Consider the following 15,482-nt stretch of genomic DNA (forward strand, 5'->3'; position numbering starts at 1 on the left):
GGTTTCGTTTTTCCCTCAAAGCTGTTTAAACAAACCACCCTTCAGTTGTACAGCGGTGCAGGAAGAAAGGGGCCCTCTGCTTACATGCAGCCGTGTCCTGGCTCGCTCTGCCCCAGCCTGGCGGTGTCGAGGCCTCAGTGGGCCTCTGAGGAGGACGCATGGCGAAGACCCCGAGCGAGCATCTGCTGGCGGCGCTGGAAGACCTGGGGGAAGAGGAGCTGAAGAGGTTCAAGCACAAGCTGCCCAAAATGCAGCTGAAGGAGGGATACCGAGCCATCGCCCGGGGGGCCCTGAAGAAAGCCGACGTCCTCGACCTCTCCGAGCTGCTGATCAACTATTACAAAGGGGATTACGCCTTGGAGGTGACCGTGGAGGCGCTGAGATCGATAAACCAGAGGGAGCTGGCAGAGAAACTGGCCCAGGCCACCGGAACGGGTAAGAGGCAAATCCTGAAAAAAACCAGCCCCATCGTCGTCCGGGCTGGGCTGGCTTTTGTTTCCCACGCCCCCCGGGCCTTAGCACCCCCTGCAGGGCCGCCTCGGAGCTGCGGGGTTTTCCCTTGTTCGTGTTCCCCCCTCGACAAGTTTGGGCACAGGCCTCTGAGAGAGGGGGGACCTCAGCCCCTCTTACCTCCACAGGGCTCAAACGTTCCTGTGACTTCAGCTAGGCTGAGGGGTTGATTTCCCTCTGGAGATTACGGGACACAATTGAAACTAAGTGTAACCCCCCCCCCCCCCCCACACACACACACACACACACACACACACATGCCATGAAAACTCCAGGGCCCAGCAGGGAAAATGGGGCCATGTGGGGCTGGATCAAGGGGGCGCAGCTCAGGTATAGATGTGGTCTGACTTCTATTTTGGGAGCAGGGGCCAGCGGGACCGGAGACCTTCCCTTGGTTCACCCCAGCAGGCCACCCAGCCTGTCTTGGTTGTGGGGAGCACAACCAAAAATGATCACTCGAAGTTCGGGGGGAGGGGTCCAAAAGTTTGAAAACAGCTAAGGGTGCAGGGAGGGCGTAGCTCCGGGTGTAGAACGAGGAGCTGCAACGGGCTGTGTGGGCCAGGGAGTCGCTCGGGGGGCAGGGAGAAGGTAGCTAGGGGCTGTGTGGGGCCAGGGAGTCGCTCGGGGGGGCAGGGAGAAGGTAGCTAGGGGCTGTGTGGGCCAGGGAGTCGCTCGGGGGGCAGGGAGAAGGTAGCTAGGGGCTGTGTGGGGCCAGGGAGTCGCTCGGGGGGCAGGGAGAAGGTAGCTAGGGGCTGTGTGGGGCCAGGGAGTCGCTCGGGGGGCAGGGAGAAGGTAGCTAGGGGCTGTGTGGGGCCAGGGAGTCGCTGAGGGGGGCAGGGAGAAGGTAGCTAGGGGCTGTGTGGGGCCAGGGAGTCGCTCGGGGGGCAGGGAGAAGGTAGCTAGGGGCTGTGTGGGTCAGGGAGTTGCTCGGGGGGCAGGGAGAAGGTAGCTGGGGCTGTGTGGGGCCAGGGAGTCGCTCGGGGGGCAGGGAGAAGGTAGCTAGGGGCTGTGTGGGGCCAGGGAGTCGCTCGGGGGGGCAGGGAGAAGGTAGCTAGGGGCTCTGTGGGCCAGGGAGTCGCTCGGGGGGCAGGGAGAAGGTAGCTAGGGGCTGTGTGGGGCCAGGGAGTCGCTCGGGGGGCAGGGAGAAGGTAGCTAGGGGCTGTGTGGGGCCAGGGAGTCGCTGAGGGGGGCAGGGAGAAGGTAGCTAGGGGCTGTGTGGGTCAGGGAGTTGCTCGGGGGGCAGGGAGAAGGTAGCTAGGGGCTGTGTGGGGCCAGGGAGTCGCTCGGGGGGCAGGGAGAAGGTAGCTAGGGGCTATGTGGGCCAGGGAGTCGCTCGGGGGGCAGGGAGAAGGTAGCTAAGGGCTGTGTGGGGCCAGGGAGTCGCTGAGGGGGGCAGGGAGAAGGTAGCTAGGGGCTGTGTGGGGCCAGGGAGTCGCTCGGGGGCAGGGAGAAGGTAGCTAGGGGCTGTGTGGGGCCAGGGAGTCGCTCGGGGGGCAGGGAGAAGGTAGCTAGGGGCTGTGTGGGGCCAGGGAGTCGCTCGGGGGGCAGGGAGAAGGTAGCTAGGGGCTGTGTGGGTCAGGGAGTTGCTCGGGGGGCAGGGAGAAGGTAGCTAGGGGCTGTGTGGGGCCAGGGAGTCGCTCGGGGGGCAGGGAGAAGGTAGCTAGGGGCTGTGTGGGGCCAGGGAGTCGCTCGGGGGCAGGGAGAAGGTAGCTGGGGCTATGTGGGCCAGGGAGTCGCTCGGGGGGCAGGGAGAAGGTAGCTAAGGGCTGTGTGGGGCCAGGGAGTCGCTCGGGGGCAGGGAGAAGGTAGCTAGGGGCTGTGTGGGGCCAGGGAGTCGCTCGGGGGCAGGGAGAAGGTAGCTAGGGGCTGTGTGGGGCCAGGGAGTTGCTCGGGGGGCAGGGAGAAGGTAGCTGGGGCTATGTGGGCCAGGGAGTCGCTCGGGGGGCAGGGAGAAGGTAGCTAAGGGCTGTGTGGGGCCAGGGAGTCGCTCGGGGGCAGGGAGAAGGTAGCTAGGGGCTGTGTGGGGCCAGGGAGTCGCTCGGGGGCAGGGAGAAGGTAGCTAGGGGCTGTGTGGGGCCAGGGAGTCGCTCGGGGGGCAGGGAGAAGGTAGCTAGGGGCTATGTGGGCCAGGGAGTCGCTCGGGGGGCAGGGAGAAGGTAGCTAAGGGCTGTGTGGGGCTAGGGAGTCGCTCGGGGGCAGGGAGAAGGTAGCTAGGGGCTGTGTGGGGCCAGGGAGTCGCTCGGGGGGCAGGGAGAAGGTAGCTAAGGGCTGTGTGGGGCCAGGGAGTCGCTCGGGGGGCAGGGAGAAGGTAGCTAGGGGCTGTGTGGGTCAGGGAGTTGCTCGGGGGGCAGGGAGAAGGTAGCTAGGGGCTGTGTGGGGCCAGGGAGTCGCTCGGGGGGCAGGGAGAAGGTAGCTAGGGGCTGTGTGGGGCCAGGGAGTCGCTCGGGGGGCAGGGAGAAGGTAGCTAAGGGTTGTGTGGGGCTAGGGAGTCGCTCGGGGGCAGGGAGAAGGTAGCTAGGGGCTGTGTGGGGCCAGGGAGTCGCTCGGGGGGGCAGGGAGAAGGTAGCTAGGGGCTGTGTGGGCCAGGGAGTCGCTCAGGGGGCAGGGAGAAGGTAGCTAGGGGCTGTGTGGGGCCAGGGAGTCGCTCGGGGGGGCAGGGAGAAGGTAGCTAGGGGCTGTGTGGGGCCAGGGAGTCGCTCGGGGGGCAGGGAGAAGGTAGCTAGGGGCTGTGTGGGGCCAGGGAGTCGCTCGGGGGGCAGGGAGAAGGTAGCTAGGGGCTGTGTGGGGCCAGGGAGTCGCTCAGGGGGCAGGGAGAAGGTAGCTAGGGGCTGTGTGGGGCCAGGGAGTCGCTCGGGGGGCAGGGAGAAGGTAGCTAGGGGCTGTGTGGGGCTAGGGAGTCGCTCGGGGGGCAGGGAGAAGGTAGCTAGGGGCTGTGTGGGGCCAGGGAGTCGCTCGGGGGGCAGGGAGAAGGTAGCTAGGGGCTGTGTGGGGCCAGGGAGTCGCTCGGGGGGGCAGGGAGAAGGTAGCTAGGGGCTGTGTGGGGCCAGGGAGTCGCTCGGGGGGCAGGGAGAAGGTAGCTAGGGGCTGTGTGGGGCCAGGGCATAGAGGTGGAATAGCTTGGGGCTATGCAGGCCCCCCTAGGGGCTGTTCTGAGAGAGGGTAGCTAGGGCTGTGGGTGTCCACAGATTTTAGGGGCAGAGATGGCGTAGCCAGGGGTTACCCAGGGTCTGTGTGTAGCCAGGGGGCAGTTAGGGGCTTTGTGGGGCCAGGAAATACCCAGGGGGTAGCCAGAGGCTGTGTGTGGCCAGGGGGGAGCCAGCGACCTTGTGTAGCCAGGGGGTACCCGGGGCTGTGTGGGGCCAGGGGGTGGCCAGAGGGTAGCCAGCAGCTGTGTGGGGCCAAGGGGTAGCCTGGGGCTGCGTGGGGTCAGGGGGTAGCCAGCGGCTGTGTGGGGCCTGGGGGTAGCCAGCGGCTGTGTGGGGCCTGGGGGTAGCCAGCGGCTGTGTGGGGCCTGGGGGTAGCCAGCGGCTGTGTGGGGCCAGGGGATAGCCAGCGGCTGTGTGGGGCCTGGGGGTAGCCAGCGGCTGTGTGGGGCCTGGGGGTAGCCAGCGGCTGTGTGGGGCCAGGGGGTAGCCAGCGGTTGTGTGGGGCCTGGGGGTAGCCAGCGGCTGTGTGGGGCCTGGGGGTAGCCAGCGGCTGTGTGGGGCCAGGGGGTAGCCAGCGGCTGTGTGGGGCCAGGGGGTAGCCAGCGGCTGTGTGGGGCCAGGGGGTAGCCAGCGGCTGTGTGAGGCCAGGGGGTAGCCAGCGGCTGTGTGGGGTCGGGGGTAGCCAGCGGCTGTGTGGGGCCAGGGGGTAGCCAGCGGCTGTGTGCCAGAACAGCTGCCCTGGGGCCCTTATTCCCTGAGCACTCTGCCAGCCATGGCGCCGGGTCCCCCGCCCTCGCTCCGTCTCTTCCCACTCCCTGTCCTGAGGCCCCACCCTCACCCTGCCTCTTCCCACTCCCTCTCCTGAGGTTCCACCCTTGCCCCGCCTCGTCCTGCTTCTTCTCCTGTGACCCCGCTCTTGTGCGGCCTCTTCCCACTCTACTCCCTCTCATGCCCTAACTCCACTTCTTAACACTCCCCACTCCAATATCTCCCACGAAGCCTAACCCTGGTTTCATTCTCCCTCTTCCTGCCCCCACTCCAACCCCTCCCACAAGGCCCCTGCCTTGGCTGCTCCCTTCCGTCTCCCAGCCACTTCCCCGAGCCACCACACAACCGATTGACCACCCTTAACTGTTATTTGAAACTGACTGAACTTTTAGCCAAGGTCTTTTTTAAAAAAGGTTTTTATTTCAATTGATTCATGTGCACTGTATCCAACGTTGGCTTACCAAATAGTCATGGTGCCGTCTTCTACTAAAACATCCCACCTCCCTGTTTTCAACTCTTTGTGTCAGGTTATTTTCATGAAATGCAAAACTGCTCCTCGCTGTGATCCGATTGTTCCTAATAAGCCCAACGGTGGACAAAAATGCACAGGAATACCTAGGTCGACAGAGATAACACATGGACACCATCTAACCATTGTTCCAATAAGTGTTTGTCTCTCTGATTTTCTTTGCTAGGTGCCTTAAATTCCCAACAAGAAGTAGACACTCAGCGAGTTCCAGAGTTGGAGGAGAAAGCGCTCCTGAAAGGTAGGTAATTCCTCTTCTGCAGCTGCAATGAGCCACGGTTATGGAATGTCATTGTGTGACTCGATTCCCGACAACGTTGGCCATCGGGGCCATGGCACAGTGAGAACTGAATTGAGCTCTTCAGTATCCTAAGAGAGTGATCTGCACTTTTCCACGATATTTATGGAGGAGGTGCAGAGTCTATACTGGAGTCTGGGTGCAGAAGGGAGCTTGGGTTAGGTGCTGTGTGTGCAGGAGGGGGTGCAGAGTCTGGAAGGGGGTGGTAACCTGGGGTAGCAGATTGGGGTGCAGGGTTTGGGAGGGAGTACAAGTGCAGAAGTGGGTCCTGGCCTGAAGAAGGGGTACGGGAAGGAATACAGAGAATGGGAGGAGGTTAGGAATTGTGTCAGAGGGTTTGGGTTACATGGTAAAGGGGTGCAGGAGAGGGAGCAGAGGATTGTGGGAGGCAGTAGCTAGACTACCAGGTTCAGGCTCTGATTGGGAGATACTTACCTACGTGAGTCCCGGCCAGCAGCCCAGCAGGACCCTCAGGCAGGCTCCCTGCCTTTCCCACCCTCTCACACCGCTCAGAACTGCTGACTGGGGCCCATGTGTTCTCTCAGAGCTGCAAACCCTCTCGCACTGAACCACAGCCCAGGCAGCTCCCATTGGCTTGTTTCCAGCCAATGGGAGCTGTGAGATTGTGCAGGTAGAGCTACCAGATGGCTTCAGAAAAAATACCGGACACACTTGATCTCAGATGGGAGGGGGCTGGCCAGGACGGGAGCAGGGCTAGGCAGGAGGAGGTGTGTGTAGGGTGAGGAACCAGCCAGTGGGAAGCCAGGCTGGCTGGGGGAAGGGGGTCGGGGAGAGCAGGGCTGGCTGGGGGAAATCGGGGGCGGGGGACTGGCCAGCAAGAAGCAGGGCTGGCCGGGAGGGGGTCAGAGGGAGCGGGACTGGCTGGGGGAGATTGGGGGCGGGGGACTGGCTAGCAGGAAGCCGGGCTGGCCGAGAAGGGATCGGGGGGAGTGGGGCTGGCCAGAATGGAGGAGCAGGGGAAGCGAATTGCCCGGCAGGGAGCAGGACTGACCTGGGAGCATGCAGATCCCAGGACGCTGCCCGTCCCGCGCACAGTCCCAGCGAAGCAGGAGCGAGTCCGGCCCTGGGGTTTCCTTCCCACTCCAGCCCCGCCTCTCCCTCATGTAGTTGCGACCTAGCTGGCTGATAGACACATTCTCGCAGTGTGAGTGTGTCTACCAGTTAGCCACTAAGTACTGATACTCCCAATAACAACACTGACCTAATTAGAAAATACCCGACATTTTATACGTCCGGTATTTTCTTAATTTGTTTTCCGGACAGAACCCTCCAATACCGCCTGTCCGGTTCAAAACCCGACCCCTGGCAACCCTGTGTGCAGGGGGAGCAGGAAGGGAGTGAAGCTCCTCCCACAGAGCACAGCGTGTGAAAGCCGGTGAGTGTCTCGGCTTTCCAAGCTAAACACTGCCATTGCTCTGGGTCCAGAACTCAGCTTGGAAAGAAAGCGGGAAGAGATTTCATGTTTGGCATCATGACCAGGACCTGGGAAGCCATCCCTAGTAGTCAGGGTGTCGAGTCAAGCCAAGGGTCAGGCCAGAAACAAAGTCACAGATCAGGGACGGATATTCTAAAAACAGCAGGAAGCAGTGTTCCCTCTAAGCTGAGCCCTTAGGTGGCCACCCAGGAGAGATTCAGGTGCCACCCAGCTAATTAGCAGAGCCCTCACAGTTGGCAGCCTGTGTTTCTACTGGTGGTGCACATCTGCACATGCCTGGGGGCACATAAAATTTGTTCCACATAAGCATGGAAAAAATTAAAGGCAACATTGACCCCAGGAAGGAACCAGGAGCAAGACAGAGAAATTAGGCAAGAATTAGGGAAGAAGGCAGAGACCAATATAAGAGCGAGACAGGAATTCACCTAGTTGCATAGTCGGACCAATCAGAGCAGCCAGGCCTTTCTCCAATCAGCTCTCTCGTGGGCGGTGCCTCTGGGGAACCCCGGGTTCCATTAGTCACTCAGCCTGCCACTTACTGACTTAGGGCTGCGCTAGGCAGGGATGTGGCTGGATTCTCCATGCCCGGCTCCCTGGCTCCTCACCAGCCCTTTTAGCAGCTCCGCTCTGGCCAGATAACAGGAACAGGAAGTGCTGCTACTTCCACTTCAAAAGCCCACACTCCATTTTCATTGGCTCTCCTGCCAGCTCACTTCCTGCATCCCCAGCATTCCTGGGGACTCACTGTCCATGGCCGTAACCCCTGTAGGCAAGGCCCGGAGGGTTGGGTTTAAAGAGTTCACAACTGCCGAGAAAAGACGTTTGCGAAGCCAACAGCTGCAACGTCCAGAAAATGGCGCCCCTCCCCCATTCACCACACTGTCAGACTAAACCTATTGATGCACATGTAATACCACAAGGATTATGGAACCTGCTCATGCTTTAATCTCTTCCTGCAGCGAGGGAGGCTCTCCAGGGCGTCCTGTCCCAGCTGAAGATGGAGCCGTACAGAAGCAGGAAGCTGAGGCTGAGGGATCTTCAGGAAATCAACCCAGAAAGTCTGCAGAGCTGGACTCCTCGGGCCGTAGGGGATTTACCGTGGCATTTCCTGAGGAAGGTCCTGGCTCTGGATGGGGCAGCCAGAAACACGAGTCTTGGGCAGGGAACACCTGGTGACCAAGCCGGCCGTGAGGAGAACGAGGGACAAGGCGAGGGTGGTGAGATCCTTCCTCATAGCAACACGGACTCTAGGGCTTCCCTGCACCCCCTGGACATTCTCTGCGCCGTGCTGCTTTGCTCAGACAGTTTCCTGCAGCAGGAGATCCTGTCCAGAATGTCCATGTGCCAGTTTGCCCTGCCTCTGCTGCTGCCCGCCCTCGACTCCCCCAGGTGCACCCAGCTGCTGTGGGCCATGCGGGACATTGTGAGGAGGTGGCGGCCGCACTCCCTGGCACAGAGCCGAGGGTTCAGGGAGGAGAGCCTGGTGCTCACCCCAATGCCAACCATCTCCTTTGTGCGGCTGGGCAGCTGCCGCTTCTCCAAGTCCCAGCTCCTCAACGAGGTTCTCAGCCCCGCCCAGCAGCACCACAACTTCTTTGTCCATCGGGACATGGAGTCTGGGAATGTCCCACGGGAAATCGCTGACGGGCTGGTCGAGATTGCCTGGTACTTCCCTGCCGGGCGGGAGAAATCGGATCTTTTCCCTGAGCCCGTTGTGATTACAAACCTGCGCGGGGACATAGAGTCGCACTGGCTGCAGTTCAGATTTTTAACAGAGATCTCCTCAGCGGTGTTCATCATTACCGAGGGCATCGGTGAGAGAGAATACGCCCTGTTCTCCTCATTGCAGGGATCCTCCACTCAATACTATTTCATCCTCAACCATGAGTCCAGCAAACAGACCGAAACACAGGAATTCCTCAGCAAACTCGCGCCGGTGCTGAAACTGAGCAAACAACACGTCCTCGAGAAAGAAATCGGGACCAACCAAGAGGAATTCACGGAAAAGCTGTGCTCTGTCATAGGAAGTATCATGGATGACCATCCCAAAGAGATGAGTACGGAAGGTATGGCCGAGGCCGCACGGGCACTGGGAATCCAGCTGGATGAGGACTGTGAGGAATGCCAGACAGCAAGTACCTGCGCGAAAGAAATCACGGCAGAAATAAAAGAGATGAGGCATTACAAGAGACGAACACTGAAACTGCAAGGGGCCTTGAAGGACTTAAACAACGTGGAAAGAGAAATGTGCCAGTTGAAAGGACAAGGGGACATACCCACCGAAGAATATAAATCGAGGCTGAAAGAGAAATGGTTGCAGATACGCGCACAGCAGTATGAGCGTGACCTCCCCGATGGTTTGACTAAATTTGTCAATGGAATAGGAATGCTGTCTCCCAGGGCAATACACTACTTCCTGAAATGCATGACATTTAATCTAGATTGTATCGCCAGTGGGAACCTCCTTCGCCAGCAGCCTGGCCCATCAACGTTACCAAAACTGAATGAATCCAGCTCTGGCTGTTCCCTAGGGGTGGAGCATTTCTTACGGGAACTGGGGCAGTTCTACGAGGCTGAATACTCCATGATGAAGGAAGGCAAAATAGCAAAAAATCAAAGGAAATTCATTCACTTCCCAAGGTTAGCAGCTGATCTGATGCTGGAAGGGTTTCCCATGGAGCTGGTCGATGGAGATGCCTCCAACATCCCGCTGCAGTGGGTGACCGATGTTCTGACTGAGCTCCATGGCAAGCTGAGGGGAAAGTCCAGGATGCTGGTTCTATCGGTGCTGGGGGGGCAGGGCACCGGGAAATCCACCCTCCTCAACACCATATTCGGCCTGCAGTTCGCAGTGAGCAGCGGCCGATGTACACGAGGAGCCTTCATGTCACTCGTCAAAGTGGCAGAGACCTTTCAGCAGGACCTGGCCTGTGATTTCCTCCTGGTGATCGACACAGAAGGCTTGAAAGCCCCTGAACCGGCCAAGCTGGAAGATGGTTACCAGCACAACAATGAGCTGGCCACGTTGGTGTTTGGACTGAGCGACATCACCCTCGTTAACATGGCCATGGAGAACGCCACCGAAATGCAGGCGGTCCTGCAAGTCGTGGTCCATGCCTTCCTCAGAATGGAGGAAGTGGGACACACACCCACCTGTCTATTTGTGCATCAGAGTGTCAAGGATGCAGCTGCCTACGAGCAAAACATGAGGGACAGGAAATACCTTGCGGAGCAGCTGAATGAGATGATCAAAGCTGCAGCCAAAATGGAAAAGCTACAGACGCAAATTACAGTTTCTGACCTTATGGGTGATACACCAGAAAAACAAAACTGGTACCTCCCTGGCCTGTGGCAAGAAGACCTTCCCATGGCACCTGTGAGCACAGGGTATAGCGAGAACATCTGTGAGCTAAAGAAAAGCATATTGGAATTTGCAAGACAACGTTCCCTTAACAGCAACCACAAAGACATTCCCGGGTTGATCGAATGGGTGAGGAATCTGTGGGGTGCTCTGAAGCACGACGACTTCCTCTTCAGCTTTAGAAATCCATCCGCATCCGATGCCTACACCAAGGTCTCCGCACAGTCTGTCACGTACGAATGGCTGTTCCGCAAGGAGATGAATATATGGGTGACTCAAAAACAAACTATCTTCCAGAATCAACTACCACACAGATTCAATGATCAAGTCCTGACCAACTTAACCAAAGAGACCGAGCAGAAATTGACTCATGCATCGCACCGATTTTTGGAGCAAATTCAAAATGCAGCAGCAAAACTAGCCCTTCGAAGCGCGCAGGTTTTTGTGAGGACTTCAGCTCCGTACTCGAGTCAAACTTCCAGTGATTCACGTGCCATTTGCTCCAACCTGGTGACCGTCGGCAAGGAATGGCGAAAGAAAAACACAATTCAGGCGCTGTCCATAAAAACGATCGAAGGTGAACTGGACATTCTCCTGGAAGACTGTAAAACGAGAAAGAACCAAATAGACAACAAGGAGCTGGCCGTGGAGTTTGAGGAAATGTGGAGTGAGACATTGTCAAAAATACGGCTCAACTGTCTGGACGAAAAGCAAATTTATCAAGACATTGAGTTGGTGCTGAGAGAGGACCTGGCAAAGTCACCCAGTCTAAAGCTAGAGGAGCACAGCAACTTACTGGATCATGGCACAAAAGCTTTTGTTATGAAAAAGGAGTATTTTGACTTACCCTGGCTTTGGAGCCTGAATGAATGGTTCACACAGGAACGCTGGCGTAAAACAGAAGAACTTGTTCACTCTTTAAGGGAACAGTGCAAGGATTACGTTAAATGCCTCGCTGACGCCAAAGAAGACTATGATGAAACCTACGGCAGAGATCTGTTGAGGATGATCAATGAGCAGCTTCAAGAAACAGATGTTCAGAACCTTCACACGAGCGCTTGCTTCAACGTGGACCTGAAGCTTCACATTTTGGGGGAAGTGGTTCCTTTATTAGAGAAGATGCAAGCAAACTTCCTCCAAGAAAATGATCCTGAAGTGTATCTGGAGAAACTAAAACCCCAATACCTCACCACGTTTAAAAACCTGTATTTGGGGACGGATTCCTGCCAGACACGAGCCAGGGACTTTTGTCATTGGTGTCTTAAACCTGCCCTGGTGGAATACGTGAATAACCGACTTGGGTTAGAAATAGTGGATGACATTCTCAGCAGTGGGCAATTTGATGAATATACAAACCAAAGCCTTTTCCAGTTCAAAGTCCTAAAACAGCTGCTGAAATATGAAAACTTTGACTCCTATATCATATACATTAATAATTATGCAAATTTTGTCAAAATCTGGGTGGAGGGCCACCTACAAGATATCTACAGCCAGAAAACCCGGCTGCAAAACCTGGAGAAAGGGATTCTGTCCCTAATCATAAAGAAAGTCACGGAGGTTCTGGAGTCTGCCAATGACCAAAGAGCGAACACGGTCGGTGACTTTTTAGGCCTGTTTTGTGGAGCATTACAGAACGACTTGGTGATAACCAGGGACCGGCTCGCAGCCACACAATTTAAAAACACCGCAAACGCCGCACAGTTTGCGGCTCATGTTCAGGCTGCTCTCCCTGAGCTAGAAAAAGACGTTTTAGCTGAATTTGACGGGATGACCTTTACATCCAAACTCTCCAACCTGTCTGTGAAGCCCCAGGATGAAATTTTCACGTGCGTGTTCGGCTGCGGGAAGCAGTGTCCGTTCTGTAAGGTCCCCTGTGAAGCTGGAGGGATGGACCATGGGAAACACTTTGCTACAGTCCATCGGCCGCAGGGATTAGCACAGTGCAAGAACAAATGGACTGGGATGCTGGAGTTCTCCTTGTGTACTTCCGATGTGGTTTCCAAAGCGGTCTTTAAAAATTCAGACACGGACGCCAAATTTCATCCTTACAGAGATTACCGACAGATTTACCCCAACTGGCGCATCCAGCCCGATCCCAACATCGACACTTCTGACTACTGGAAGTTCGTTTTTAACAGGTTCAACTATACGTTTGCTAGGAAATACAATGCAAAGCCAGCAAATCTGCCGCAGGTTTGGAAAAACATCACCAAGGAGCAGGCACGAGAGAGCCTAGAGGAAGCATTTAACGTAAAACAACCAACTAACTCAGAATCTTTGTAAGCCGTATGGACATATGCCAAAGGCCAGTATGATTGTTGTGTTACCTGAATGCAATAATGTTGCTTCTGCTCTTGTAGTTTCTTTAGCATGTGAAAATCGTCATGATAGCAAATCCCAAAGAGACGTGGCCAATTTGCAGGCCAGACACGACCTGGATTCTCATCTGCCTACCTCCTTCAGGTGATGTTCAGCCACATATTCAGTGTTTGTTCCTCGTTGGTGATGTTGTGGCGATGAATGTAAGATCCCAGTTAATCGGTTAAACATTAGGTAGACTTAACGTGTTACTCGTTAACCAACTAAAGCAGGATCCGGGCTGGGGCATCTGCTGGGTTCAGCTTCAGACATCTTCCTTACTAATTGAGTCCTGCCACTGAATAACTGAAATAGACAACGAGAGAACCAAAAATTTGAGGCTGGTGTCTCTCTCGCTGTTCTGGCGAGGCGGGCCATGCAGGATATGACTTTGTCCCGCTCTCTCCTCTCACTGCTCACCTCTCGAGCATTGCTGCTTAGCTAATAGTTTGCCCCATCTTCTCGGTGCATTAAAAAGCAATTCAATATGTTTGCATAGTTTTCACTGCACCTCACATTTTGCAGGGGTGAAAGTAACTTACGTTTCTTACAGGTACTCTCATGTTGCTTCCCCTGGGAGGAGGGGAGCTCAGGGAAGGGGGTGTGGTACGACAGTACCTGTAAGATATTTAAGTGTGGGGTGGAGTGTGGGGTGATTATGGAATAAAGACTTCCCCTGGGGAGAGGGGGTGCTCAGGGAAGAGGGTTGGGGAGGGGAGTACAGTGCGGTGTGTGGGGCATTGTGGAATAAAGGCAGGGAGCTGAGTATGCCAGCTCTGGGCAGGGGAGATGTGGGGGATGCAGGAACAAGGGCAGGAGCCTGGAGGGGGGTCTCATGGCTGAGGTGGGTAGAATGGGAAGCAAACGTCATACCCGACGGGCTAGGAATGTGGAGGAGGAGGGCCAACGACAGGCAAGCTTGAGGAGAAACTGTGACGGCGCGTTGGGGTTTCCCCGTCCCCTGCACCCCCGTAGTGGCACAGACAGACTCCACCAGCCAGTAGAATAGAGGGAGTTTATTGCGTCTCCAGGATACAGCACAGCACAGATGTCATCTGGTTACAGGAACCGGGCCTAGGATGCCTCAGCCCCCCTTGAGATGAGAGAGACTGGGCCCCTAAATTCCAGCCCCTTTCCCTAGGCTGTCTCCTCCATGCTCCCAGACAGAAACTACAACTCTTCCAGCCCTGCCCCCCAGCCAGGGGCGGTATTCCACCTTCCTTTGTTTCTCTCCCTGGGGGGTAACTGGTCGGGCAGGTTGGGAGACCCTTGCCTAGTGACTCATCCCCTGCCCTGCTGGGCCGTGCTACAGACAGCAGCCAGTGGGGGTCACCCACAGCCCCAGCCTAGCAACCAGCGAGGTACCAACACTACGTCTCAGAAACCTGCCTGCGTTTCCATACAATTCGTTTTTCAAATGTCCGATCAACCAACTTACAAAACCATTGAGAAGAACCAGGCCCCAGTTCTAAAGACGCGTATTCGGTCTGCCCTGAAGCAAACGTCTCTTTTAACCGTGTCTTAGAACGAAACCCGAGGGTTGTTGTAATCACATGACTCCTGGAGCGGAGGCGTTATGCACAGGCCTACAGAATTTACATCTGAATCCAGCCCGGTTCTTGAAGCCTTGTTTCTCTCAGAGCATGGTAGGAGGACTGACGTCCCTCCTTATCAGCCGCCCTGCAGCATGATAGAGGGACCGTGAGTGTGTGACCATGAGGGTCACCCTGGAATTACGGTACAAATCTAGAAAAACCACCTCAAACACACCCCACCCCGTCACCCTGCCTTGAGCTGAGTTTGCTCTCTGGCTGAGGGGCCCTACAGAACACAACGGGTGCGTTGACTAGGGGACCCATTTTGCACAAGCAGCCTGAACACCAGCTGAGCATTTCTGCAAATCATGCAGCCCCGCGTCCGAGCCGGTGGGCCCAGCTGGGCTCGGGAAAGGGCTACTTCTGGGGCTACTGGGCATGTCTACACTGCAAAGCGAACCCTGCGGCACCACATCTCACCCCACCCAGGTCAAGGAACTCTTCGGCTGTGTCTACACTGGGCCACTTATTCCGGAAAAGCAGCCGCTTTTCCGGAATAACTTGCCAGCTGTCTACACTGACCACTTGCTTTTCCGGAAAAGCACTGACGATCTACTGTAAAATTGTCAGTGTTTTTCCGGAAAAACTATGCTGCTCCCGTTCGGGCAAAAGTCCTTTTCTGGAAAAACTGTTCCGGAAAAGGGCCAGTGTAGACAGCACAGTAGTGTTTTCTGCAAAAAAGCCCCGATCGCGAAAATGACGACTGGGGCTTTTTTCCGGAAAAACGCGTCTACATTGGCCACGGACACTTTTCCGGAAAAAGGGCTTTTCCGGAAAAGCATCCTGCCAATGTAGACGCACTTTTTCTGGAAATACTTATAACGGAAAACTGTTCCATTTTAAGCATTTCCGGAAAAGGGTGCCAGTGTAGACGTAGCCTATAGGTCCAAGGAAACTGCCGTCTGGGGCTTCCTGCGATACCCTTCCCCAAAGGGGATCAGCACCCCAAGTAAATCACACAGGCAAGCCCCGTTTTACACTGACAGGAGGATGTGCACCCTGCATGCTCCCCCCGGGGAATAATTATTTGCAGTGGGTGGGACAGTAAATAAGTGATGTTCTTAAGTACGAGCAGGAGGAGTTAAGAGGCTGTCAGCCACTGATCCAGAAACGGGGGGAGCTGGCTGGGAGTGGACGCTGCAGGGGGTAGATTCACCAGAGACCCCTAGGTGGGGAGGCCAGGACACGGATACCCCCCTGCACGGCGCTGACCCCACCTGCTCTCCCTGCCCAGCTTGGCTCTTTCCTTGCCCCCCAGAATCAGCCACATCGGGAGGGGAGTGAGAGCCCGGCACCCCTTTCCCTTGGCTGGGGGCAGCCTGGGGAAGAAGGGGAGTTCTGGGTTTCTCCCCTTGACTGGGGAGCAGTGGGGGCCAGCCCGGCTTCCTTGCTTGGCCTGCTGGAGCAGCATGGGAAAGGTTTGGGGGGAGGAGTGTTTCGGGGGGGGGGGACACTGACGGCTAC

The 15,482-nt window shown here is 56.7% G+C and overlaps 1 protein-coding gene across 2 annotated transcripts; it reads left to right on the forward strand.

Moving 5' to 3' along the window:
- Positions 1–158: 158 nt before the first annotated feature.
- On the forward strand, positions 159–12,913 carry LOC102450138 (up-regulator of cell proliferation-like). 2 transcript variants are annotated; one of them, XM_075928637.1, is made up of 3 exons: positions 159–435; positions 5,120–5,191; positions 7,664–12,913. In XM_075928637.1, the coding sequence occupies exons 1-3, from the start codon at positions 159–161 to the stop codon at positions 12,346–12,348; spliced, it is 5,034 nt and encodes a 1,677-aa protein (XP_075784752.1). In that variant the 3' UTR covers positions 12,349–12,913. The 2 variants fall into 2 exon arrangements, with proteins under 2 accessions (XP_075784752.1, XP_075784754.1); XM_075928639.1 differs by lacking the exons at positions 159–435; positions 5,120–5,191 and adding an exon at positions 6,145–6,644.
- Positions 12,914–15,482: the final 2,569 nt, after the last annotated feature.

The sequence above is a fragment of the Pelodiscus sinensis genome, chromosome 4 (genome assembly GCF_049634645.1).
Source record: "Pelodiscus sinensis isolate JC-2024 chromosome 4, ASM4963464v1, whole genome shotgun sequence".
Lineage (NCBI taxonomy): Eukaryota > Metazoa > Chordata > Testudines > Trionychidae > Pelodiscus > Pelodiscus sinensis.

Bases quoted from the DNA above. Each gene is read 5' to 3' on its own strand.
- LOC102450138 (XM_075928637.1), top strand. From the start codon at position 159: ATGGCGAAGACCCCGAGCGAGCATCTGCTGGCGGCGCTGGAAGACCTG. The intron at 436-5,119 runs GTAAGAGGCAAA...TTTCTTTGCTAG, and splicing joins GGCCCAGGCCACCGGAACGG to GTGCCTTAAATTCCCAACAA. The intron at 5,192-7,663 runs GTAGGTAATTCC...CTCTTCCTGCAG, and splicing joins GGAGAAAGCGCTCCTGAAAG to CGAGGGAGGCTCTCCAGGGC.